Raw genomic sequence first — 25529 nt, 5'->3', positions numbered from 1 at the left:
CCTCTGGGGAGGTTCACTATATTCAAAAACTTTATTGGTTTTAGGTCATGGCATTTGAACAAAAAATAATTCATCAGTATGTGGTTTTATCTTTGATTAGCAGGCAAGCCGTCATTACTGTTAACAGCGTTGTCTTTGTCAAAAAAATTGTATTATCGCTTAACAGGCGGCATGTCCCGTCCTACATGTTAAATGTTGCTGTTGACCAGGGACCCCTTGTAAAGCGCTTTGAGCACATTTAGTGGATATTGCGCTATATACAGCTCAATTTTATTTTAAAAATTTTTTTACTGTTGACAAAGATACAGATATCTCTAGTTGACCCAAGTACAATTACACTATACTAACAAGGCAGAGACGATGGTGAGGTCATCATCCTGACTGGTTCATGTGTATATCTTTTTTGGACCCCAGCCTGAATAATCAGGTCCAGTATTGGTTAAACCACAAGGGTTTTACAACATTTCCCTTTATTTAATCTTGGGCAACTTGAAGTGTTTTCTATATAAAAGATTGAAAGATCCTAGTTTGACACCATCTCTGACCTTTTGACTCGTTTGTGAATCCCATGACAACTGAATACTGCCAAAAGTCCCTGAAAAGCTTATGGAGTCGCCTATTTGGTTCTTTGATGGCCGGCAGACGTCGAAGGAGCTGGAATGAGAGAGAGACGTATAAATACAATATCAATATTAAAGTTTTTTTATAATTAGTAAAGTTGAACTTGAGATTCAATCCAATTGCCAAAGACAAATGAGGTGGATGCTTCCTGATATCCCCTTACTTCCAAGACAATTTAATAAGAATTTAAGGAAAATTTTAAGATTATGTGGGAAAGGTTTAGTGGTTTTTAAAATGTCCATTTTTGTTGCTGTTTTCATTTCATGACTTGGAAAAGCTTAAAATAAATAAATAAATTTAAAAATAAACAAAATAAAATAATAATAATAATAATAATAATAATAATAATAATAATAATAATAATAATAATAATAATAATAATAATAATAATAATAATAATAATAATACACATTTATATAGCGCTCATTCTCGTGTAAAACACAAGCTCAGGGCACTTTACAATATAAATATCAATTTTAAGTGAAAAAAAAAATAATAACAACAATAATAATTCATAGCCAAATCAAGGATTCATATAGAGTCAAGAAAAACAAATACAGTAAAAATGTGTCTTGAGATTCTTTTTAAAAGTAGGTAAAGACTTGCACTCCCTCAGACCACGTGGCAGTTCATTCCAAATCTTGGGGCCGAAACAAGCAAACGATCTATCACCAAATTTTGTTCTTGATCTTTTTTCCGAAATTTTCGTTTGGTCATTACATGATCTTTAAAGTGTAATTTTCAAATTTACACATGATCACGTGATCTGTGAGATATGCCAGTCCTATACCAGCCAAACACTTATAAACAAGACACGCTGCTTTGTAATATGTGCGCTTTTCAATGGGCAACCAATGGAGAGATGCCAACAAAGGGGTTGCATGATCAAATTTTTTTTTGCCAAAAACTAATCTTGCTGCACTGTTTTGCAGCAGTTGTAATTGTTTAATAGAAGCCTGAGGCAAGTTGACAAGCAGCGAGTTACAATAATCTAGTTTTGAAAAAATGAGGGAAACAACCAGTGTTTTACATGTTCCAATTGCAATATACTGACGGATCGAACTGATTTTCTTCAATTGAAAGTATAAAGATTTAAAGAGAGCAGAAATGTGAGCTGACATTCTCATTTCTGAATCAAAATAGACACCCAAATTTTTCACAGTCTTTGAAACTTTGATCTTTTCACCCCCAATCAACACCTCAAGACCATCATTCACCTTCAACTGCCCTCTATTTCCCACAATCATCACTTCTGTTTTTGACTCATTCATTTTCAACTTGTTTGCATCCATCCACTCTTTCACATCCGTCACACATTCTTCCACACGTTTCACAATATTTTCGAGATTTTTAGTTTTATCAGTAGCATAAAGTTGCGTATCATCTGCATAGAGATGATAGCGCAGCCCATGACCAGTGATGACATTAGATAATGGAGAAGTATACAAAACAAAAAGAATTGGACCCAAAACAGAGCCTTGAGGAACACCAAAAGACAATGTATGTTGACGAGAAAGTTTATCTAAAATCATAACCTGTTGCTTTCTGCCATCTAAATAAGATTCAAACCACTGCAAGACAGTCCCAGACAAGCCAAAAGTTATATTAAGTCGTTTAATGAGAATACCGTGATCAATAGTATCAAACGCCGCCGAAAGGTCTAACAATGTCAGAAGAGAAACAGAACCTTTATCTAAAACATCAAGCAAATCACTCGCAACACAGCACAGAGCAGTTTCTGTGCTGTGGTAAGAACGATAAGCTGACTGAAATTTTTCCCATAGATTGTTTTCATGGAGATGTTGTGAAAGACGTCTGAGTACAACTTTTTCAAGGATTTTAGAAAGAAATGGCAGATTTGAGATGGGACGGTAGTTACTAAGGTCATTTACATCGAGATTTTGCTTTTTTATGAGAGGCTTTACAATTGCATGTTTATAGATATCTGGGACTTGTCCTGAGATAAGTGACTGATTTATAATATAAGTTATGCAAGGTATCAATTCAGGAAGACATAATTTCAAAATATTAGTTGGTAAAGGATCTAAATCACATGACTTCAAGGAAGATGAAATAATTATTTTAGAAATCTCTTCTTCAGTTGTTTCTTTAAAACAAGAGAATCCCTGTGAACCCGAAAAAGAGTGGAAATTTATATCTTCATTTTGCACGAGGTCCAAATTGTTCCGAATTTTCGATATTTTTCCCGAAAAGAAATCTGAAAATGCATCCAGCTGCTTTTCTACCGGGATATTAGTGGGTAGACACATGCCCTTTTCTTCCCCTAAAAGTTCTTTTGAAACAGAGAAAAATTCCTTAGTGTCCCTCACTGATGACAGTTTCGTGTTATAATAGTTTCTTTTTGCTTTTTTGCAGGTGGTTTTATACTTATGCTTTTTTGCTATATATATCAGCCGGTCAATCTCAAGGCCCGATTTTCTCCACGATGCCTCTGCATTCCTTTTTTCCCTTTTGGCAGTTTTTTCACTCTGGTTAAACCACGGAGACGGTTTCCTGGAATTTATTATTCTAGTTGTCTTTGGCGCATGCCTGTCGATGACATTGCGCAGTACCTCGTCCGTTTTCTGTGCTGATGGTATATCCATTCTTCCTAGTTCCTCTGACAGATTGTTTTTGAAGGAACTAATGTCTATTCTTTTAGTATCCCTAGACACTATCTTGACTTTCTTTGCTTTCTCTTTGATGCATTTGAGAGTTGCCAGAATCAGATTGTGGTCTGAAATTTCTTTTTTGATATTTTTAATTGATTCAACAAGCGAGGGTGTATCAATGATGAACCAGTCCAAGATGTGCCCCAATCTTTGAGTTGGAGAGGTCACTAACTGAGTCAGGCCATGTTCATTCAGCATATTTTTTATAATTTTTACGAGACTATTCTGATCAACATCAAACTGAATATTAAAATCGGCGATAAAATTTTTTCGCTTATTTGATGTGTCTTTTGATACAAAATCTGAAAATTCGTCAGCAAATTCATTGTCTCAGTTTGTTCTTTTTGCTTGGGGGTGGTCTGTAGATACAAGTGATTAAAAATGAAATTTGAGGGTAGGTCAATGTGGTTTGGACACACTCGAAACTTTTGAACGAAATTGGCCTGTTTTGTATTTTAGACGAAAGAGCGTGTTTGTATATGATGGCGATACCCCCTCCTGATCGTCCATTTCTTGGGAACGATTCCATATTGTAGCCGGGAGGTGTCATTTCTTTCATTATAGGTTCATCACCGAACTGACGCAACCATGATTCAGTTATACGAGGGCTCTTTCAGAAATAACCGAAAAATGCCCATTGCTCAGCAACCAGTGGAGATTTATTAATTCTGTAAACGACATGATATTCCTTATTTCCTTACGGATATTCCCAGAAATTATGAAGTGCATCATTTTGCACAATGAATTTCTAGACGATTTTAAAGATGGCGGCCCACCTTGAAACTTGGTCAAAGGAGGAAATCAGAGCTGTCATACGTTTTTTGAACGCCAAAAGTCTGAATCCTACCGAAATTCATAAAGAACTTCAGAGTATATATGGTGAGCATGTTATAAGCCGTACACAAGTCTATCACTGGTGTAATTTGTTTGAAGCCGGCCATTCCGACTTGACAGACAGGGAAGGGAGAGGGAGTTCGATAACTGCGACGTCAGAAGACAATGTGAAGCGAGTTGATGAGCTTATTCGTCAAGACAGGAGGTTGAAACTTCATGAAATCGCAAGCAGTCTTGAAATTTCGGAAACTTCTGCCCATAGAATTGTATTTGATGAACTTGGCTACAGAAAAGTCAGCGCAAGATGGGTTCCTAAGCAATTGACAGACAATCATAAAGAACAAAGATTGGACATCTGCAGGGAACTTTTGAGAAGAAGCAAGAGCTCACGCAGGGTTCACGGGCATACTGCCAACGCCGGCGGAGACTTTCTAGGGTACGATGTGACTTTTCTTGACAGCATAGTCACCGGTGATGAGACTTGGTTGCACCATTGCACCCCAGAAACAAAGCAAGATTCGATGACATGGAAACATCCATCCTCACCTGTCGCGAAGAAATTCAAAGTCATGCGGTCAGCAAATAAAATAATGGGAACTGTTTTCTGGGACAGTCGTGGTGTTATTCTGTTCGAAACCTTACAACCTGGAGAAACAATCAATGCTGCAAGGTACTGCCAAACTCTTGACAAGCTTAGGGAGGCCATTCGCAGAAAGCGCCCAGGGCAGTTGACCAACGGGGTCATTTTGCAACACGACAACACTACACCCCACACAGCACGAGTGACGCAAGGTTGGCTAGAGAAATATGGAGGGAGATTTTGCCACACCCACCACAGTCCAGACCTCGCACCATCTGATTATAACCTCTTTGGGCCACTGAAACGTGAGCTGGCAGGAAAGCGCTTTGATGTCGATGAAGAGCTTGTTGACCATGTGTGGAAATGGCTACAAAACCTTGACGGAAATTTCTTCCGAGAGGGTATCTATTCCATGGTGCGGCGTTGGCAGAAGTGTGTCGACAGACTTGGCTGTTACGTAGAGAAATGAAGGACGAGTCAAGGTATGAACGCGTGCAAGAATTTTGTTGATAGCATAAAAATCGCGGATTTTACAGGCATTTTTCGGTTAATTATGAAAGAGCCCTCGTATATAGAATATCGATATCGTGTTGATCTATGACATCGATTATATCGAATGTCTTGTTTCTCGATGACTGTGCGTTAATATGGCCAATACAAATGTTATGATTTCCATGATTTGGTCTTGTGTCATTTGTCAATATTTTTTTAATAAAACCCAAAAAAAAAGACAAAAAGGGGAGAGAGAGAGAGAGAGAGAGAGAGAGAGAGAGAGAGAGAGAGAGAGAGAGAGAGAGAGAGAGAGAGAGAGGGGGAGAGAGAGAGAGAGAGAGAGAGAGAGAGAGAGAGAGAGAGAGAGAGAGAGAGAGAGAGAGAGAGGGAGAAAAAATAATCGAAACCCAACTCACCACAGAAATCACGGGAATGAGAAGTCCCAAATTGCCAGCACTGGAAGAAGCCTGAAACATTTAGTATATTTAATAGAATACATTTTGACAAACAAACAAAAACAAATAAAAATGAATCCAAAAAACAAGAGCTGTTATACAGAGCAACATCCACTAAATGTTCTCCAAGCCCTAAACAATGGGTCCTAAACCAACAGCAAAACTTAACACATAAAAAAATGAGACACGACCCCAGTAAGCCACAACCTTCACTTTTTTCTCACCAAGAACAACTTTCTTACCTGCCCGGCACTCATTTTACATCTGAGAATGGTGCGAGAATGTCAGTAAAAAGCCTTTTCTTAGGACCCAAATTTGCGCCACCCACAGCAAAACTCGGGCCAGGCACATACAGGTCAGACGATGAGTGACACACGACATGACAATAAAAGCTGCACATATTTCCAATTACAAATAAAGACCATATCTACAACTCAAACTGTAAAATGCTGTAACGGTTACAGTTGTTATGTTAAAATTCAATTGCTCCATAAGTAAAGGAATCTTTCAAAGCTACAAGGACAAAATAAAGCAACATTTTATCCTGGTTTATGTGGAATTAAATGGTAAAATAATTTGCTACCCTGTAGATGGAACATCATATTTTCTTCACCGTAATTAAAACAATACATGACAAACTGATCTTTTTCATGATCTATAATACCAATTCCCTACGAATACTGGCTGTTATAAGCTGAGCACTGTAAAAAGTATTGAACAAAAAAGGATAAAACAGCTTCCAAAAAGAACAAAATACAGTAAAATTACTTTAAACTGAAAGAAGCTAAACTGAAAAATACCTTAAACCGCAAAGAATTTAATAAAATGTACTAGTTTCTTCATTATCTTTGTACTAATTCTTACGATGAACCGAAATACTTCTAAGCAGGACTTTCTTTGAACCGAAACAATTTGAGAGCACCTTCCCTTTTTCTCTCTCTATTTTTCTTTAAAAATTCGGGAAGGAGGCCACACGTAATAATGCCCGGCGATATTAAACAAAGAGTGTAAGTATAAGATGAGGGTGATGGGTGGGGTGGGGGGTAGGCAAACACTTCAATCACTGCACTTGGGCTTGGCCAACACCATAATCGCACAGACTGGAAAAGGAAGACAGCGGGTGACTGGCAGGCGAAAAATGAGGAAAGAGGGGGAGTTGGGATGTAGAATCACACAAGCGAGATGTTCTCGCTCGTGTGTTGATGCTTTGGAACTGACTGGATTTTCAACACGACAATAAGGAGGGAGGTGGTAGACAACTTACCATTGACATGCCATTTCATTTCCACTTTGTTTAAATGTGTGTGTGTGAGGGAGGGGGGGGGGGGAGGTTCTATGTAATTATGCCTTTGAACCTAATGGCTTTTCAACAAAAGAGAGATGTATAGTAGACAGCTTAGCAGTGATACACCTTTTCATTTCCATTTCACTTCACCTCTGAGTAGCTGCGCATCATTCATTATCAATTATCGCACAAAAACTTTCGATCTTATTTTAGCTTTGCATTTTACTAAAAGATGTCTAAAAGAAAGCAATGTGCTTACACGTTGGAGTTTAAAATCAAAATACTATGTGAAGTCGATGAAAAAAAAGTTGATCAAGACGGAGATATGTAAAATACACGGCATCCCGAACTCAACTCTTTCAACAATTTTGAATTGAAAACGAAAACCCCCAAAAATATTTTTAAAACACACAAAAAAAAAATAATTAAATAAATAGATAAATTTTTAATGGTTACGAAGACGGCATTTATTCAACAACTACGGGAAACCCATGATACGATTAAATGAGCAAATTCCTTAAATAGTTACTACCCTTGAAAAACATTGCAAAACGGGAACTTGCTTTAAACCGAAATGGTTTAGAAGGTCCCCCAAATTTCGGTTTAAAGTAAATCCACTGTATGTTACACTGAACGTTTTGGCTCAAAACCCTTCTTCAGCCAACAACAACAATATTAAAAAATTTCTTTACCTCACTTAAAATCCAGGGAGAGAAGAAAACTATAGGGAAAAGTAAATATAACCGTCCTGTTTTTTGTTAACAATAGGGAAAAGTAAATATAACCGTCCTGTTTTTGTTAACAATAAGGAAAAGTAAATATAACCGTCCTGTTTTTGTTAACAACAGGGAAAAGTAAATATAACCGTCCTGTTTTTGTTAACAATAAGGAAAGTAAATATAACCGTCCTGTTTTTGTTAACAATAGGGTAAAGTAAATATAACCGTCCTGTTTTTGTTGACAATAGGGAAAAGTAAATATAACCGTCCTGTTTTTGTTAACAATAGGGAAAAGTAAATATAACCGTCCTGTTTTTGTTGACAATAGGGAAAAGTAAATATAACTGTCCTGTTTCTGTTAACAATAGGGAAAAGTAAATATAACCGTCCTGTTTTTGTTAACAACAGGGAAAAGTAAATATAACCGTCCTGTTTTTGTTAACAATAGGGAAAAGTAAATATAACCGTCCTGTTTTTGTTAATATCTGACAGAGGTTTTTGAGCCAGATGTTTTCCTTGTTAATTCTGGTTTTTTTTTGTTTTTTTTACAGCCATTAAATTCATTTTTGTTCAATGACTTTTACAATAACAGGATCTCAATTAGCAAGTCCTGGGTGTTACCATGTATCTATTATCTAAGAAAGAGAGAGAGAGAGAGAGAGAGAGAGAGAGAGAGAGAGAGAGAGAGAGAGAGAGAGAGAGAGAGAGAGAGAGAGAGAGAGAGAGAGAGAAGAGAGAGAGAGAGAGAGAGAGAGGAGAGAGAGAGAGAGAGAGAGAGGAGAGAGAGAGAGAGAGAGAGAGAGGAGAGAGAGAGAGAGAGAGAGAGAGAGAGAGAGAGAGAGAGAGAGAGAGAGAGAGAGAGAGAGAGAGAGAGGGGAGAGAGAGAGGAGAGAGAGAGAGAGAGAGAGAGAGAGAGAGAGAGAGAGAGAGAGAGAGAGAGAGAGAGAGAGAGAGAGAGAGAAGAGAGAGAGAGAGAGAGAGAGAGAGAGAAGAGAGAGAGAGAGAGAGAGAGAGAGAGAGAGAGAGAGAGAGAGAGAGAGAGAGAGGAGAGAGAGAGAGAGAGAGAGAGAGAGAGAGAGAGAGAGAGAGAGAGAGAGAGAGAGAGAGAGAGAGAGAGAGAGAGAAAGGGCTTCGGTACATGACGTAACTATAGTGATATATGCTTCAGTATTGTTGACCACAGTTTTACATTTCCCGTAATTTTATATCTTAGTTTAGGAAGTAAAGGAAAAGAATAATGAATTGTCTGATTTCAGGCAATTGCCTGAAGATTTACAGGCCTGGCTGATGCCTGGGTTATTCCAGACTTCCTTTGGAATATCTGGCAATTATGCTATGGTAGGCCTAAAGGGTAAGCGACACAAAAGAAATATCAAAAAGGATAAACAATTCACCTTCATCAATCCTGACACTTTCTCATTCATTCTCTTGGCATCGAGTCCCAGTTGTACAAACAACTCCAGAAGTCTGGAAAGCAAATCCACCTGTTCATTTTCTCCACTGATATTGGCTGCAATGTTGGCGTAGGCATTGATGACAGCTTGAGACACAAGACTGGGGAGATGGAGAAGAGAACTTTGGACATTTACAAGTAAGAGGTAGATACGGGAAATTTAAATTGGCTGCAATGTTGGCGTAGGCGTTGATGACAGCTTGAGACACAAGACTGGGGAGATGGAGAAGAGAACTTTGGACATTTACAAGTAAGAGGTAGATACAGGAAATTTAAATTGGCTGCAATGTTGGCGTAGGCGTTGATGACAGCTTGAGACACAAGACTGGGGAGATGGAGAAGGGAACTTTGGACATTTACAAGTAAGAGGTAGATAGGGGAAATTTAAATTGGCTGCAATGTTGGCGTAGGCGTTGATGACAGCTTGAGACACAAGACTGGGGAGATGGAGAAGAGAACTTTGGACATTTACAAGTAAGAGGTAGATAGGGGAAATTTAATTTGAAAAGCCATTTGAAAGTAAAGTAATCCTTCAGAGCGATGAGGCCCGTGGAGCAGGAATTCATCCTGATTCATAACAATTGCATGCCACTCTTTGGATAGGATTATAGTCTATTCCAATATACTTTTAGCTCATCCTGCAGACCTCTCTACCCAATCATTGCTGAGTTAAACGAGGGGTCAGAAAGGATCGAGACTGTACCAAAGACAGATACTTGTCAATTTGCTTGTGGATTAAGTGCTCAACCACTGAGAGTTGGGACCCCTCTTCAAAAGTAAGCAAGGAGTAAAAACTCCTTCAGAGCCATAAGAACAATGAAGCCAGAGTATACTTTTTTAGCCTTGGAGAATTAAAATCACTACAAATCTCACCGAAAACCCCGTAGCTTGTCGTCCACTTCAGTAACATTGTAAGGTGAGCTGCTCTCCACGCTGATCTGTGTAAACATGGTCATCACACCATGGTAGATGCTGGACTGTTAAAACAAAAACATTAAAATGTCAATTTCAAATCTAAAAAAATACAAAATAAGTAATGAGGAAAAGGTTAGGTCAAGGGCCTTTCATCTGACAATAAAATCAATACGGTGCGAATCCATTATGTCTGGTCTAAGATTACGAGAGCAGCTTTGATCTAAAAATGATTGAATTGCGATTTTGTCTCATTGTTCATGTTGTTCAGTTATTGGCTGAGGACACCTTCCTTCGTTGTATACTTTGTATCTATTTTTTTGTTCAACACTTTTTAGTACAAGCTTTCAAGCAGATGGCTATTTACTTTAAAAATTGAATTTACAAGTATAAAAATTGTGTAGCTCACAATACGTTTCATAGCAAGGAATCAATTAACATATGCCGATATCTGTTGGCGCAAAATTTTAACTGTAAGTTTGAAAAGAAAGTAATTATTGGTGTAATTTGTGCTTAAATGATACCAGCATTTAGCTTCTTACATCTGTCAATTGGTTTTTGCCAATATATTTGGAGACAGATCCACATAGACAGAGTCCAAATTCTTCTATATGTCCCAATAAAAAAAATGAGTTTAGAGAAAAACTTTTCCTTAAAATATTGAAAGCCGGTCCTTAGTTTGTCTCCAAGGTCTAAAAGGTTTATGAATTTTGGACAAGTCGGAGGATAATCTTATTTTGATCGATACAAAAAATGTTCTCTCAAAAACAAAATGTGTTTTGTCACTAAACAGCTTATAGGTAATTAGAATGTCATCACTCCCACTGACATAACCCAACTTCAACATTGAGTAGAGTCGTGAAATTTGTTTACAGTTTGCAAGTTATTCTTAATTACTACCTCAGCAAATGCACACGAAGACACCTTATAATTTTGCAAGTGCTTTAAAAAATACCAAGTCAGTCAATCAAACCAAAAACTTCCATGATGTTTGAACCAGAAAATAAAGCAGCAATTGCAAATTGAAATATTACTCTACAATCTCTATGTTCACTCACTTCCCCCAAAAAGTTAGGAAAAATAGAAATAAATTCAGATCCAAACATACTTATTTTTTTGATGACCAAGAGAGACAAGGTTTTGATTTACTACTAACTCCCTGCTTGATGGAGTTCCTGTCTATCTATTTCGTTTCCAAACACAGAGATATAAATGCAAACAGTATTTGAATAATTTGACCATCTGTCAGCACCAACACTAGTGTTAAGACTTACACAACCAGCCATGACCATACAGCCCATCTGGTCTACGATCAACACATCAAGCTGAGATGGGGGACTGCAGAATCTCTGTTGGAAAATCTGTAGCACAGACTTGACAATGTCTGGCTGGTCCTTCATCACCACGGCTAGGTGACCGAGTGTCAGGATGGTGTTGGTGGAAATCAGGTTTGACTCCCTAGAGAAAAAAAAAAGGAAAAAAAAAATTAATAAAAAAAAATTCAAAAAGACAATAATTTAAAATAAAAACCATATGGAATTAAAAACAAACAAACAAAGATTGATCAGAAACTACCGAATTAACCCAAGTGAAAAAAAAAATTAATTAAAAATTAACTTAACATCTTCAAAACTTGAACTTAATAAGTAAAAAAAAAAAAGTTTCAGGCTTCACCTCTTCTTCAAAAACATAAATCAGAACTACCAAAGGCTACAAAAATCTGAATGTTTACTCCCATAAATCTGAATTTAGAGAAAAAATAATTATGCTTATATTCATATGAACTGTCATGAAACTCTACATCCCTGCAAAAAGTTTTAATTCTCTTTTGTCTTCTGGCACTTCTCCTTTCACTTCCTTTCTGGTTATTGTCACTAAATAATACTTTAAAAACTAAAATTGTTATTGTCACTAAATAATACTTTAGAAACTAAAATTAATTGTTATTGTCACTAAATAATACTTTAGAAAATAAAATTAATTGTTATTGTCACTGAATAATATTTTAGAAAATAAAATTAATTGTTATTGTCACTAAATAATACTTTTAAAAATAAAATTAATTGTTATTGTCACTAAATAATACTTTTGAAAATAAAATTAAGTAAAACTCAGTTTCATTTCAAGCAAAACAAAAATAGTTTGACAAATTTTCCTTTAAAATTTTGGTTCTAATAACAAAATTTACAGGAAAAAAAAATTTAGACCTGATACGCCTTGAATTAAAAAAAAATTGGTACATACTGATTAAATCAGTACAAATTGCAGATCTGCCCAAACAGAAATACAATATGTCAAAGTCTGGAATGATTAGTCTTTATAAACATTTATTGTGCTAGCTGCTGTTGTTGTCATCGTTGGCTGAAATCTAAAACATTCCTTTTCATCTACTGTTTATTCTTGAAAATTTTACGGATCAAATCTTCAGTCGGCCTAGCATCTAATTACAAACGCGATGGAAAACATGAATGACTGGTTAAATCAAATAATAAATCTATTGACTAAAATCTAGCAAATAAGAAACCAAAGATTTGAAGACCAAAAGATGACAACAATTTTATGACTTCTATCAACATTAGTCGAGTATTTTATCCTCACTCGATCCTAACATCGACTATCTCAAAATCTCCAGTCACTACTTACAATGAGATTACCGATACAGACGTTTCAATTGAAATAATCTATCAACCCTTTAAAGACAACACTATAGTTCTAAACAAAAGTGAATCATTTTTCTTGACTAAAAATTATGCTTCAATTGTTTGGTCAAAATTATTTTGTATTACATTTAATTTTAAAAGGCGTTTTGTGTTGGGAATTCTATACTGACTCATGATGAATTTGGCTGTAGTTACCTTTGTCCCATCATTATCAACATTTTTCAGAGAAAATATTGATTCAAAGCTTTTGTTTTTTTACTTTTTCATGATTACAATAATAACATATTAGTATAGTGCTCTTTTCAAAGGCCTCAGACTGCTTGTAGTTTAATAAAACTATGTACATGCCGATTTTCTTTTACATTCAGCGATTGAGTATACACATTTTAAACATTTTGAATAGTCTCATAATTCTCTGTGGAAAGAGGACAGTATAGTGATAGAGGACTATAATTGAGGAGGTTAAACAGTTGATAACAAAAATCATGATTACTTTAAAACATTTTGATTTGACAGTTGAAAGAAATTGTAAACCTCATATAATGATGATGATTAAAGATGGATGATGATGATTAATGATGGATGATGATGATGATGATGATGATGATGATGATGATGATGATGATGATGATGATGATGATTAACGATGGATGATGATGATTAATGATGGATGATGATGATGATTAACGATAGATGATGATGATTAACGATGGATGATGATGATTAATGATAGATGATGATGATGATGATGATGATGATTAACGATGGATGATGATGATTAACGATGGATGATGATGATTAACGATGGATGATGATGATGATGATGATGATTAACGATGGATGATGATGATGATGATGATTAATGATGGATGATGATGATGATGATGATTAACGATGGTAGATGATGATTAGTGTTTGAACGATTATGACTGATATTACAGATGGTAAATTCATATAATCATTAAATATGATGATTTAAATGAATGTATGAATGATGATGATGATGATGATGGTAAAAGATGACAATGATCTAGTGTTTTGAGCACGTATTTAAAACTCTGCTTTAATACCTTTTTTTACAGAGTCAGGTCACACATTCAATATCTAATACATTAAATCTGTGACCATTTAAATGACATGTCATGAAATGGACTTGAGATACAAAATAAATAAATGGAAAAATAGATTAGTAAATGATAAAGGAAAGGTGATGAATCTCAATGTTAGACAAGTCATGCACATATCTGTTAGCAACCACTTCTATAAAACTTTCAATTTTCTCACAGAAACAGAATTCATACATATTACTCCCAGTTTTTAACGACGTTGTGAGAAAAATATGGGAGAAACTCACGGTGTTATTTCAAATCCAATTTGTTTTAAGCAGGAAAGTGAAATCAAACAACTTGACTTAAATGCCAACTACTATGAAATATTTGTAGGAATTCAAAATTTTAAGCTTCAACTATAAAATCAAATATTCTTACTTTATTGTATCAAAACTTTTTGAAAAAGAAAATTGGGTGCCATTGCAAATATTTTCAATAATTTGAGGGGTCAAAATCATCTTGTCAAGTGTAAAATGGTAATTCATAAAAGAAAGTGTAGGGATTACTGTTATTTTTATTTGGTTTGCCATAAGACCAATAAATGTGTAAAATTTCAATTCAACAATTTATGACATGACACCGCAAACCTGGTGAGAACAAGGTGTCATTCAATGTTCGTTATTTGGTTTGTTTTTTTTTTAAAGGGTTTTACAGAACTTGCAACACATTTAGGTCATTTCAGCGCCATTAAAAAGGAAGAAATGGGATGGTAAAAAAGTTGTAGTTTTACAAATAAAGGCATCAGAGAAAAGGTAAGTCAAAGGGGAAGGGTTCAAATAGGGAACAGATGTAGATTGCAAGAGCATACTATCAGTGTACTTAGTCTGAGATCACCTAAAAGTCTCATCCAGACACAAGCACAGGACCCCACTAAGAGAAACACATTCAAATGTTTACAAACAAATATAATATTTGAAACAAACAAACAAAAACATAAATGCAATGGTACATAACAGAGAGATGATTTACAAAGAAAAAAAATCATCTCCCAAAATTATAACTATACTTTTAACTGTTTCCCTCCCAGTCAACGACTCTGGCCAGGGCTAGGACAAAACCAAGTTATCCCATTCCAAGACAAAGACAGAAAGCAGCTCAGAAAACAGACACAAGGGATAGAAGACAAAGCGTGACTTCCTGCCCACCATGGGAGGTCACCATACACATTTAAGTAAAAAGATTTCATATACTTTACACAAATGTGTTGAAGTCTATGATTTCATACACTTTAAATGTTTTAGGTTAATGGGTCTTAGTGTAAACATTCCCCATGACAAAATCAAAGTCACTTAAGTTCAACAAGAAAATAGACATAGGATTTTTTAATGAATCCTTTGGACAAAGCCCACGGAGCCAGGATTCACCCCGGTTTCTGTCACAGTCAACAGGAACTTTTGGTAGGACGCTAGTCTATCACAACATGCCTTCTGTCAGATCTAAAAGGCAAAGCTTCCCTTGTTTGGTCCAAAGATTTTTGTATGAAATCTAATTTTACAAACAAAATTAATTCCATTCGTTGACTAATCCATCAAAAAATGTCTGTATTTTACTCAAGTTTGACAATTAGTTTATTTGTTGTAACTCCAAATCAGGAACCTCTCCAATCGGGAAACTGGCAAATCGGGACAAAATCCCTGGGAACTAAATGTTTTTTTCCCCTCTACATTTTACCCCTCTAATTGGGAAAAGCCGCCACATGCCCAATTCCTTGTCATGGTGGGAGCTTGGAATGATCAGACAGAAAAGCTTACACAGACCATGAAAAAGATGGAGAAATACAAATTAGATATCCTTTCTATTCGTGAATCACTCTGGACTGATGAGGGGCAAAGATCTTGAAACTGGCCACAAAATTCTGTACTCAGGAAGGATGGATAACACTTAAATGGAGTGGTCTTTCAAATGACTGTCTTGATCAATGATAAATTTTGACCACATCTGGTGACAGATTGAGCCTTCCCTTCCCTTTCTTCGCTTCCAGCACCCAGACAACGTCATCCAAGTGGACAACTCTCCTTCCCTGCACCGTTGAAATGAGCTGCAGAACCTGCCTACTGTTATCACTTTTAAGATTTATGACGGATATGCATTGTCCATTTCAGCACAGCGTTTGTGTTTAAGGGTTTTACGGCACTTGCAACACATTTAGGTCATATCAGTGCCAGTAAAAAGGAAGAAAACGGGATAGTAAAAAGTTCTAGAATTACAATTAAAGCATCCAAGAATAAGGCAGACAAAGGGGAATTGGTTCAAATAGGGAACAGGTGTAGATTCTAAGAGCACACTATCAAAGTACTAAGTTTGAGATCACCTCAAAGTCTCATCTAGACACAAGCACAGGTCCCGACTAAGAGGAATACACTCAAATGTTTACAAATCATATGTTAAAAATTTAAAAAAAATAACAGTAAATAACAGAGAGATGATTTACAAGGGAAAAAAAATATCATCTCCCAAAACTATAACTATACATTTGACTGTTTCCCTCCTAGCTAAGGACTCTGGCCAGTGTCAGGACAAAACTAAGTAATCTCATTCCAAGACAAAGACAGAAAGCAATTGGAAAACAGGTACAGGGGGATAGAAGACACAGTAAGTACCTCCCTGCCCACTATGGGAGGTCAGGAACCCCACCCAGCATTTCATCACTGGATGGGGTGTCAATTGTTTTGTGAAAGGAAAGTAATGATGGTATACTGAGGTGGAACCATATAATATTTGCAGAGCATTTTGATGGTTTCTGGTAAACTTGACTGTCTATCTTTTATATCTAAAAATACAGTATTTTTCTTCTAAGCTATTTATTAGTTTTATTTTATTTCCTAAATAATAGTAATGGCTGGAAAAGTTTATATGTGGAGTCCTTTTCGGTGAGCTTGTTTATAAAGGGGTAAACTTATATAGAAAAAAATTTAGTCTTATGACCCAAGTGTGCTTATAGCTGGATGGTACTTGTAGCTGGAGAGCTTATACATTGAGACCAGAGTATCAGGGCATCCCTTGGCAAAACCTTATAGTTAGAAATTAAAAACAAATATGTTCATTTGATCTTAGAAATCAATAATCAAAATATCTATCATTAATACTTTTAATTCAAGCCATTTATGAAAATCTTTTAACTGTCTTCTTTTAAATAATAAAACATTTGATGCTTGAAAATAAAATGTCATTTGAGTTTTAAAAACAAAACAAATTAAAGCGTGAGAAAAAATAATGAATTAAATTGTTTCCTGTGTCTTAATTTCAGAACTGGAAGAACATAAAAACCCCAACAAAACCCAAACATTTTTACAAAGAACGAGAACTTTGCATCATAATAATCCATACCCACAAAAGAATGTGAAAAATCTGAAAAAGATTTGGAATTAATAATAATCACTATTATCAGGAGGAAACAAATGTAAGCTATATCACCACTGACATTATCATTATTATTATTAGTAGTAGTAATAGTAATAGTAGTAGTAGTAGTAGTAGTAGTAGTAGTAGTAGTAGTAGTAGTAGTAGTAGTAGTAGTAGTAGTAGTAGTAGTAGTAGTAGTAGTAGGTAGTATAGTAGTATGAATAGTATATATTATTTATATTATGATCATCATGCATATCATTCATATTATTATTATATCATCTTCATTCATCTCATCATCATCATCATCATCATCATCATCATCATCATCATCATCATCATCATCATCATCATCATCATCATCATCATCATCATCATCATCATCATCATCATCATATTATTATTATTATTATTATTATTATTATTATTATTATTATTATTATTATTATTATTCATATTATTATTTCATTATTATTATTATTATTATTATTATTATATTATTATTATTATTATTATTATTTATTATTATTATTATTATCATTATTATTACTATTATAATCTGAGGATAAAATTGAGGGATTCAAGTGTGAATTATATGAAAATATTGATGAAAAGGGAACTTCGTCAAAAGGGGAAAAGGCTATTTCAAGATTAGGATATGGGTACGTATGCAACAGAATGGCTGGGAGTCACTCTGATCCTGTTTCTGTCACAGTTCAATAATTATTACTACTTGTATACAAGAGCCTTTGTCGGTCCATCTGACTCTTACATGACATACTTTAGTGTTTTACACTTACCAACAAACACCCATCAACAACCCAATAGTTCTATATTAAAATAAAACATATCATATTTTCATTCAAGATCTTGGTTCAAATATCTTAATTTAGGGAACGGATCAAATTAGCAAAGGGAAGGAAGACATTTTAAAAAAATTCATTTCCAAACAATTCTAAATGTTGATACTGCATTTTCTCATTTGTGCATATTTCAGACTCATTTTCTCATTTGTGCGTATTTCAGACTCAATTGTTTAAATAAATGGGACATCTTCATTTTGGTTGAAAATCCTGCCAATTTCATGAAGAAAGCACTAGCAGGTTGAATAATCAAGTTTTCTTTCGTCACTAACATTGCTCTCTTGATGAGAATGGTTAGGTCTGCCATGACTTGAAGGAAAAGCAGACTAGCTGTTAATGGGTTAATAATCACAAGGAATACACAAATATAACTGGAAAGGCTTGAGGACAGTGATTTGTAGCTTATCATTTATAGACAACACAATCTATATGTGACCTACTGTCTCAAAACGGTATTATATGGGAATGAAAAGGATAAATAAACTTAGAATTAGGAAAAGTAAATTGTTTGGAATTAAAATAAAAACAAAACTCACTCTTCTTTCATGAAGACATTTATTTTTACTCAAAGGTTATGGGTTACGCCCGAAATTCAATTATAGGAATGACGTTTTAGAGAGGTCACATATTTCAAGGAAAAAAATCTTTATCAACCCAAAATACATTATTTCCACCATTATTTTCAAGAATGTCCTTTTAAAATACTTTAAAATGATGTAGTAGAGCTACAATCATGTCACCAACAACTTTGGTATGCAGATGTTTGTGAATTCCTGCTTAAAATGATAGAACGAAGTATTGTTCCGATTACATTTTACATCTATGAAATGACATGTGATTATAACAAAACAAGTGTTAGTTACTTTAACACCACAATTCCAGATACCTGTGTTTTGGTTGGAGCACCTCAACTTTGGATCTATTTTTAAAAAATGTATTTCTTTCACTACATTATATGTATTCTCAATTCATCTCAAGCCGGTGTTAAATTATGTTTAAGGATATTTGAGATATAAATAACTTACTCCTTCTCTTTTAAGCCTTAATCAAAGCATAAGGTTGTCATAAAACAAGGTGATTACAATAATTACAGTTTTGAAAAGACAATTCACGAACACCTGGTTGTTATTCTATAAGACTGTCAAATATAGGATAGGGTGACTTGGATGAAAAAGTTGAATGAAGTGAACTAAAATGGCATTAATAATTGATAATTTGGAACAAGTTTTAAACACGATCTACAAGTAAATAATTTTTATGATTCAAGTCTATTGTTGTTTACTTCAATATGCTAACACCAACCAAACATTTTTCAGGTTAATACCTTCAGCATGTGCAATTGTTATGAGGGAAAATTAAATATCACAGTGTTAGTGTTATCAAAAAGGTGAATGAGCCCCACAAAGCAGAATGGTTATAAAAGGTACAAATGTGAAAAGAAAAAAGGTCTAAAGAAAAATGAATTGTTGCCTTTTGACATCTGCAGGTTTAAACTCAATGGCCTGTGGCTGGATGAATTTCATCACCATCTTCAGCTGTCTCCAGCGACCTTCAGCTGTTTTTGACCTAGACATCATTTCAAATGAGTTATGTCAAAATCATGCAAGGGGAGCCGCCACATTCAGAGTGTCAAATGCATGCAGCAGGCACCAATGAATGCATAGCAAAATAAAAACACAATAATTCAATGAGAAAAGGGAATGATAACACGGATGTAGACTTAACAAAACTGTTGATCTGATTTTAAACTTGAAACAAGGAAAAGAAATAAAATGAGTCCAAACCATAAAGTTCCCCCACATTTCAGTTACAGAACTGATCACCAGTCTATGATGCAAACCGGAACAACAACAACATTTTTTTTAAAAAAAGAAAGAGGAAAGTAAAAAGCACAGAGATCTGATCTTCAGCCTTTTCATTTCTATTTGCCGACAATATTCACTGTCATTCTCTATGACATCATATTGTGTCAATGTATCTAATTTTACTCAAATATGACACTGTATAATGTTACCTTGAGAGAGAGAGAGAGAGAGAAAGAGAGAGAGAGAGAGAGAGAGAGAGAGAGAGAGAGAGAGAGGGAGAGAGAGAGAGGGGGAGAGAGAGAGAGAGAGAGGGAGAGAGAGAGAGATAGATAGAGAGAGAGAGACGCTTGTATTTCAGTGAGGGCGGGAGGGAAATAGAAAAAGATGTAAGCCTTTATAAACATGAGTGTGTGGGTGGGTGAGTGTGTTTATGCTTAAGTGTGTGAAAGAAAAAAGGAGGTGGAAAAAAAAATTGTAGGAATGAATTAAGAAAGCTCTTTGTTTTCCAACTACGTAAAGTTGAATGAGTGCTTCTCATTGTCTCATTTTTTACATAATTTCCATTGTCGAGTCCCAGGATATTTTGAAGAGGAGGGGGGATGGGGCATATTTTGTAATGATTTACATGAGAAACCATTGACCCCATTAAGGCAGGTAATCTTCGATTGCATCCTCCAGTTGTTTACAATTTGTCAGAATCCACGCCCTTGTGTTTAATCATCAGCTAATTAGTTCCTTTGTTCTCTTCATCTTACTGTTCATATAATACGGCTTTGAACAAGAGAGGGGGGCAGGGGGATGTCACAAATGATAACGTATGTAGTCAGCAAATGCAAATATTATGGCTTGAAGCTCCATATAATTTTTTTTAAAAACAAAGATGGAAATGAATGTACGGTTTAATCAGAATTTGATATTTAGAGTTTACCATAAGTTAGATATTTATCTGTCTTGGATTCATATAATTTATTATTTCACATCATCATTGTCTGATTTCGTAAAAAATAAATTGCTAATCCACACTCATGCTGAAAAGGAGATTTAAAATCTATATTATCATTTCCCTTTGTTGATTAAACTAAAGCCTACAGTAAATGTCAGCATCAAAAAAAAATAATTCTGCCATTTGAATCAAGAAAGCAGTAACTGGAAGACAATTCAAACTTCGAAGAAGTCAAATTAACTGTTTTCTCTGTGTAAATGGATTAAAATGCAATTGTAACCTCATAGACAATAGTTTTTGTTTTTTTTAAATAGGTTTAAAAATAATTCAACACCACAGTCAAAGAATGAACCAATATCAAAAGAGGAATAACTGAGTCTGATTGGAAGAAAAATCATGATGTTTGCCTGAAACACAATATCAAGAATGTCTGGCTTATATCCGGGTGGAGGGGCATCAAAGCTGACTACACAATAACAAAAAAGGTGACATGATCCACAAAAGTTTTAAAAAATCTAACCTGTCACTGAGTTCAGCCCTGTACAGTCGATTGGAAATGGATGCAAGGAAAGCAGGGACACACTCAGGATCCAATTGATGACCTGCCTTTAGGGCCCTGGAATAAAAACAAACATTGTCACACACTAAATGGATACGGTAAGGAAAATGGCATCTATGATTGAACCTTATGGTGGCTCCAAGGAAATTCTTGTGCTTAATAATATGTACTTTGGGTAAGGAAATTCTTGTGCCTAATATCATGTACTTTGGGTAAGGAAATTCTTGTGCCTAATATCATGTACTTTGGGTAAGGAAATTCTTGTGCCTAATATCATGTACTTTGGGTAAGGAAATTCTTGTGCCTAATATGTACTTTGTGTAAGGAAATTCTTGTGCCTAATATTATGTACTTTGGGTAAGGAAATTCTTGTGCCTAATATTATGTACTTTGGGTAAGGAAATTTGCATACATTACTTCTCTCCCAACCCAGGTGAATGAGAACCTGGCTACAAGCAGCGACAGATATTGTCTGTGTTAGTAAAAATTACTGAAGATCTTTCCTGCTATCCAGTATTAGGCTTTCTAATAGCCGAGGAATGAATAACGAGAATATCTACTCCAAGAGTTATCCTGAGGTTTCCCCAAGAGTGATTTCCCATGGATTTCACAAGGTGATAGTAGCCTGCTACCACTACAACTAAGAAGAGTGGTAGTAGTGGAGTCTTGTTCTATATTTATTTATTAACATAAGGCTCCATTTTACTCTATAGATTTGAATAAATCAATGAAAAACTAAAAATGTAAAAGGGATAGGAAACTGATTAACTCCACCCACCTTTGATGTGTGTTCATAATCTAATTTATATTGATTGATATATTGTTCATGTTATGAGCACGGTCATTTGTCTTTTTTCAAATATTTCATGGCAAAATAACTTCAGTAATTATAAATAATAATCATTTGAAACCTTATTTCATCTTGAAATATATGTTGACTATTCTAATATCAGGAATTTTGTATTACTTTGATAATCTTTACCTTTTTTTCTTAATCATAATCGAAAGTGGATGAAAACTTTTTGCTTCAAAATTTTATAATCGCACCATAATTTTAATAAATTAAAAAAACAACACAAAACCTCTTTATAATTTATTGTTCGATTTTATTGATTTTGTGTGTTGTTTGTGTGTCTTAGTGAACTATTTGATAGTAGAATCGTTAGAGTTGGTTTATTTTTTTTGCCTGTGGTACCTATTCTAAGTGAAAGTCAAATGTATTAAAATATTCACTGCATTAGTTAATAATAATTTTTCAAGCTCCAAATAAAGAACTAAACTGGAAAGGCTGGTTTGCCCATGGCGGGCAGGGAGGTCTCCTTGACAGTGTCTTCAATCCTCTGATTAAATTTCATTTTCCAGGTTGCTTTCTGTCTTGGTTTTTGAATGGGATGACATTGTTTTGTCTTGGCCCTGGTTGAAGTCCTAGGCTGAGACTGAGAGGGAACAGTTAAATGTAAAGTATTGTTTTTTTTGCAGATGATTTTTTTTCCTTCTAAATTTCTCTGTTGTATATTGTTGTAGTTTTTATTTTTAGATATGATATTGTGTAAGCATTTGAGTGTGTTCCTCTTGGAGGGATCCTGTGCTAGTGTCTTGATAAGATTTTTAGGTGACGTCAAACTAAACAAATTGATTGCTTTTATTTTTTTGAACTAATTTCCTTTGTCTTACTATTTCTAGGGCGGTTTAAATCATAAATCTAGAATGTTTTGAATTTCTTTTTTTTTTTTCCCCTTTTTACTGGCGCTGAAATGACCTAAATATGTCGCAAGTGCCTTACAAGAAAAGAAAAGAAAAGAAAATCAATACTGACAGGCAAAAGCACTCTGTGAGATAAACCACCCCAATAGAAAATAATACAACTACCTTGCGAAATCAAGGGGATGTAAGCAAAAATCTATATCACTCCATAAAGAGGGAACAAACTAGAGTAGATTATCTCTGCTAAAAGTAAATAATAATCATGTTATATAATTAGTTTTGATTTTTACTATATATCTTATAATGTAAATATTAAATCATCAATTTCTTTGTTTTGTTACCTTTACAATGACAATTTTAATATTTACAGTGATGAAATTGTCCAAATATAAAGCACAATTTTGCCTGTGAAATTGCTATTTAGTTATACATATAATATATTATGATATACTTTTTTTATCTTTCAATTTTTGTTTTTGGGATACAATAGAGTATTATTATTATTCTTATTATTTTTATTATTATTATTATTATTTATTAGTATTATTATTATTATTATTATTATTATTATTATTATTATTATTATTATTATTATTATATTATTATTATCATTATCATTATTATTATCATTATTATGATTAATATTATCATTATTATTATCATTATTATTATTATCATTATCATTATTATTATTATCATTATTATGTTTAATATTATCATTATTATTATCATTATTATTAGTATTATCATTATCATTATCATTATTATTATTATTACTATCATTATTATTATTATTATCATTATAATTAATATTATTATTATTATTATCATTATAATTAATATTATTATTATTATTATCATTATATTATTATTATTATTATCATTATTATTATTATTAAAATGGGATACTTTGCAGATGACATACTGTATAAAATTAAAAGTTGCGACTTCGTGACTTACTGGAGAGCAAAGTGCCTTGAGAATGGAGAATCCATAGAAATATGCTTTATAATGATACAGTCATGTCTCCATAATCCAAACATAATTCGAATAGTGGAATCATTACCTAAAGTGGCTTATGTAATGAGAGTAGAGATTTTCTTTATTCATCCCATAGGGGAAATTTGTCTCTAGTGTCTGTTCCAAGGGAAGACTGGAATAACCCAGGCGTGAGCCACAGCGCAGTGCTGCAAATTGAGCTAGGGTGAGGTGACTTGCTCAAGGCCACACAGCGCAGTGGCAGGTGATCGAATTTGGTACCTTACGGGTACGAAGCAAAGACCATGCCGCTGAGCCCCAATTATGACAGACAATGGTAATCAAAACCCACCATTGCGACAAACAACAGGACTATACTGCTTTCATCATAGGCAATGAATTTTTTATTTATTTTAAAAAATTATTTTCTTTTCTTTCAGGGTGATCTTGTTTATTTTTTGTCTTGTTTTATTTATTTGTTTTCATATGTGGTTAGTGGTTTGTTTGTTTGTTTCTTTATAATTATTTTATTTACATTTTCAAAAAGGGGGTGATATTTGTTTGGATTTCTGATTCCTGTTCATTGCATGTATTAATCTCATTTACATTTATAAAATTGACATACCTGCAAATGTTATGTATAGCATTATCTCTTAAATTGTCCAAAGTCTTGCTCAGCCTCTTCTTGGAGGACAATGACCTGTAACCTCCCTCGTCAGTGACCAAAATACGAATATTGCGTCCAAGAGAAGAAGTGCCATGCTCTGACAGCGAGTATTTGTTGAGTTTGGAAAGAATGGGAGATGGGCTGACCAAGAATTCTCTCAGGGAGGAAACCATTGCACTGGCCAAGTGTGGGAATTTAACAGCTAGTTTGCCTAAAGCCTGAAATAAATGGCAAATTCATTATTTATCAACATTTTGTTTTATAAATGGACACTACCACCATCTATTATAACTGGACCATTACAGTTTACCACCACCGTCTATTTACAAATGGATCATTAAATTTAACATCATCACATTTAATTATAAATACACCCTTAAAATTTACTTCCGACATATATTATAAATGGACCATTAACGTATATTATACATGGACAATTTAAAATTTTCACTGTCATTTATTTATAAATGGACAATTAAAGTTTACCACCACCATCTATTTATAAATGGACCAATGAAATTTTCCACCAATAACTATTCCTAAATGGACACTTAAAGTTTACCACCACCATCTATTTATAAATGGACCAATGAAATTTACCACCAATAACTATTCCTAAATGGACAATTAAAGTTTACCACTACAATCTATTTATCAATGGACCATCAAAGTTTATCACCAGCATCTAGGGAGAGAGATAGGCAGTAAGAGACTGAGACACACACACATTATATATATATATATATATATATATATATATATATATATATATATATATATATATAAGAGAGAGAGAGAGAGAGAGAGAGAGAGAGAGAGAGAGAGAGAGAGAGAGAGAGAGAGAGAGAGAGAGAGAGAGAGAGAGAGAGAGAGAGA

At 34.3% G+C, this 25529-nt stretch overlaps 1 protein-coding gene across 6 annotated transcripts in view; it reads right to left on the bottom strand.

The window, feature by feature from the left end:
• Window positions 1-25529, bottom strand: part of LOC144968879 (phosphatidylinositol 4-kinase alpha-like) — a 110597-nt gene that overhangs the window by 55699 nt on the left and 29369 nt on the right. For 3 of the 6 annotated variants that reach the window (XM_078907695.1, XM_078907697.1, XM_078907694.1), the window contains exons 12-19: window positions 24612-24871; window positions 21266-21361; window positions 19468-19563; window positions 11298-11481; window positions 9985-10088; window positions 9053-9212; window positions 5616-5666; window positions 546-654 (exon numbers count right to left, since the gene is read on the bottom strand). In XM_078907695.1, the coding sequence (XP_078763821.1) occupies window positions 546-654; window positions 5616-5666; window positions 9053-9212; window positions 9985-10088; window positions 11298-11481; window positions 19468-19563; window positions 21266-21361; window positions 24612-24871 (1060 nt within the window). The remainder of the gene's footprint in view (window positions 1-545; window positions 655-5615; window positions 5667-9052; window positions 9213-9984; window positions 10089-11297; window positions 11482-19467; window positions 19564-21265; window positions 21362-24611; window positions 24872-25529) is intronic. The other 3 variants (XM_078907698.1, XM_078907699.1, XM_078907696.1) reach the window with 1 other exon arrangement.

This window comes from Berghia stephanieae, chromosome 3 (assembly GCF_034508935.2).
Source record: "Berghia stephanieae isolate SIO BIC M18660-M18661 chromosome 3, UCSD_Bste_1.3, whole genome shotgun sequence".
NCBI lineage: Eukaryota > Metazoa > Mollusca > Gastropoda > Nudibranchia > Aeolidiidae > Berghia > Berghia stephanieae.
The sequence above is the reverse complement of the archived record's forward strand: the minus strand, read 5'-3'. Positions and strand labels throughout refer to the sequence as shown.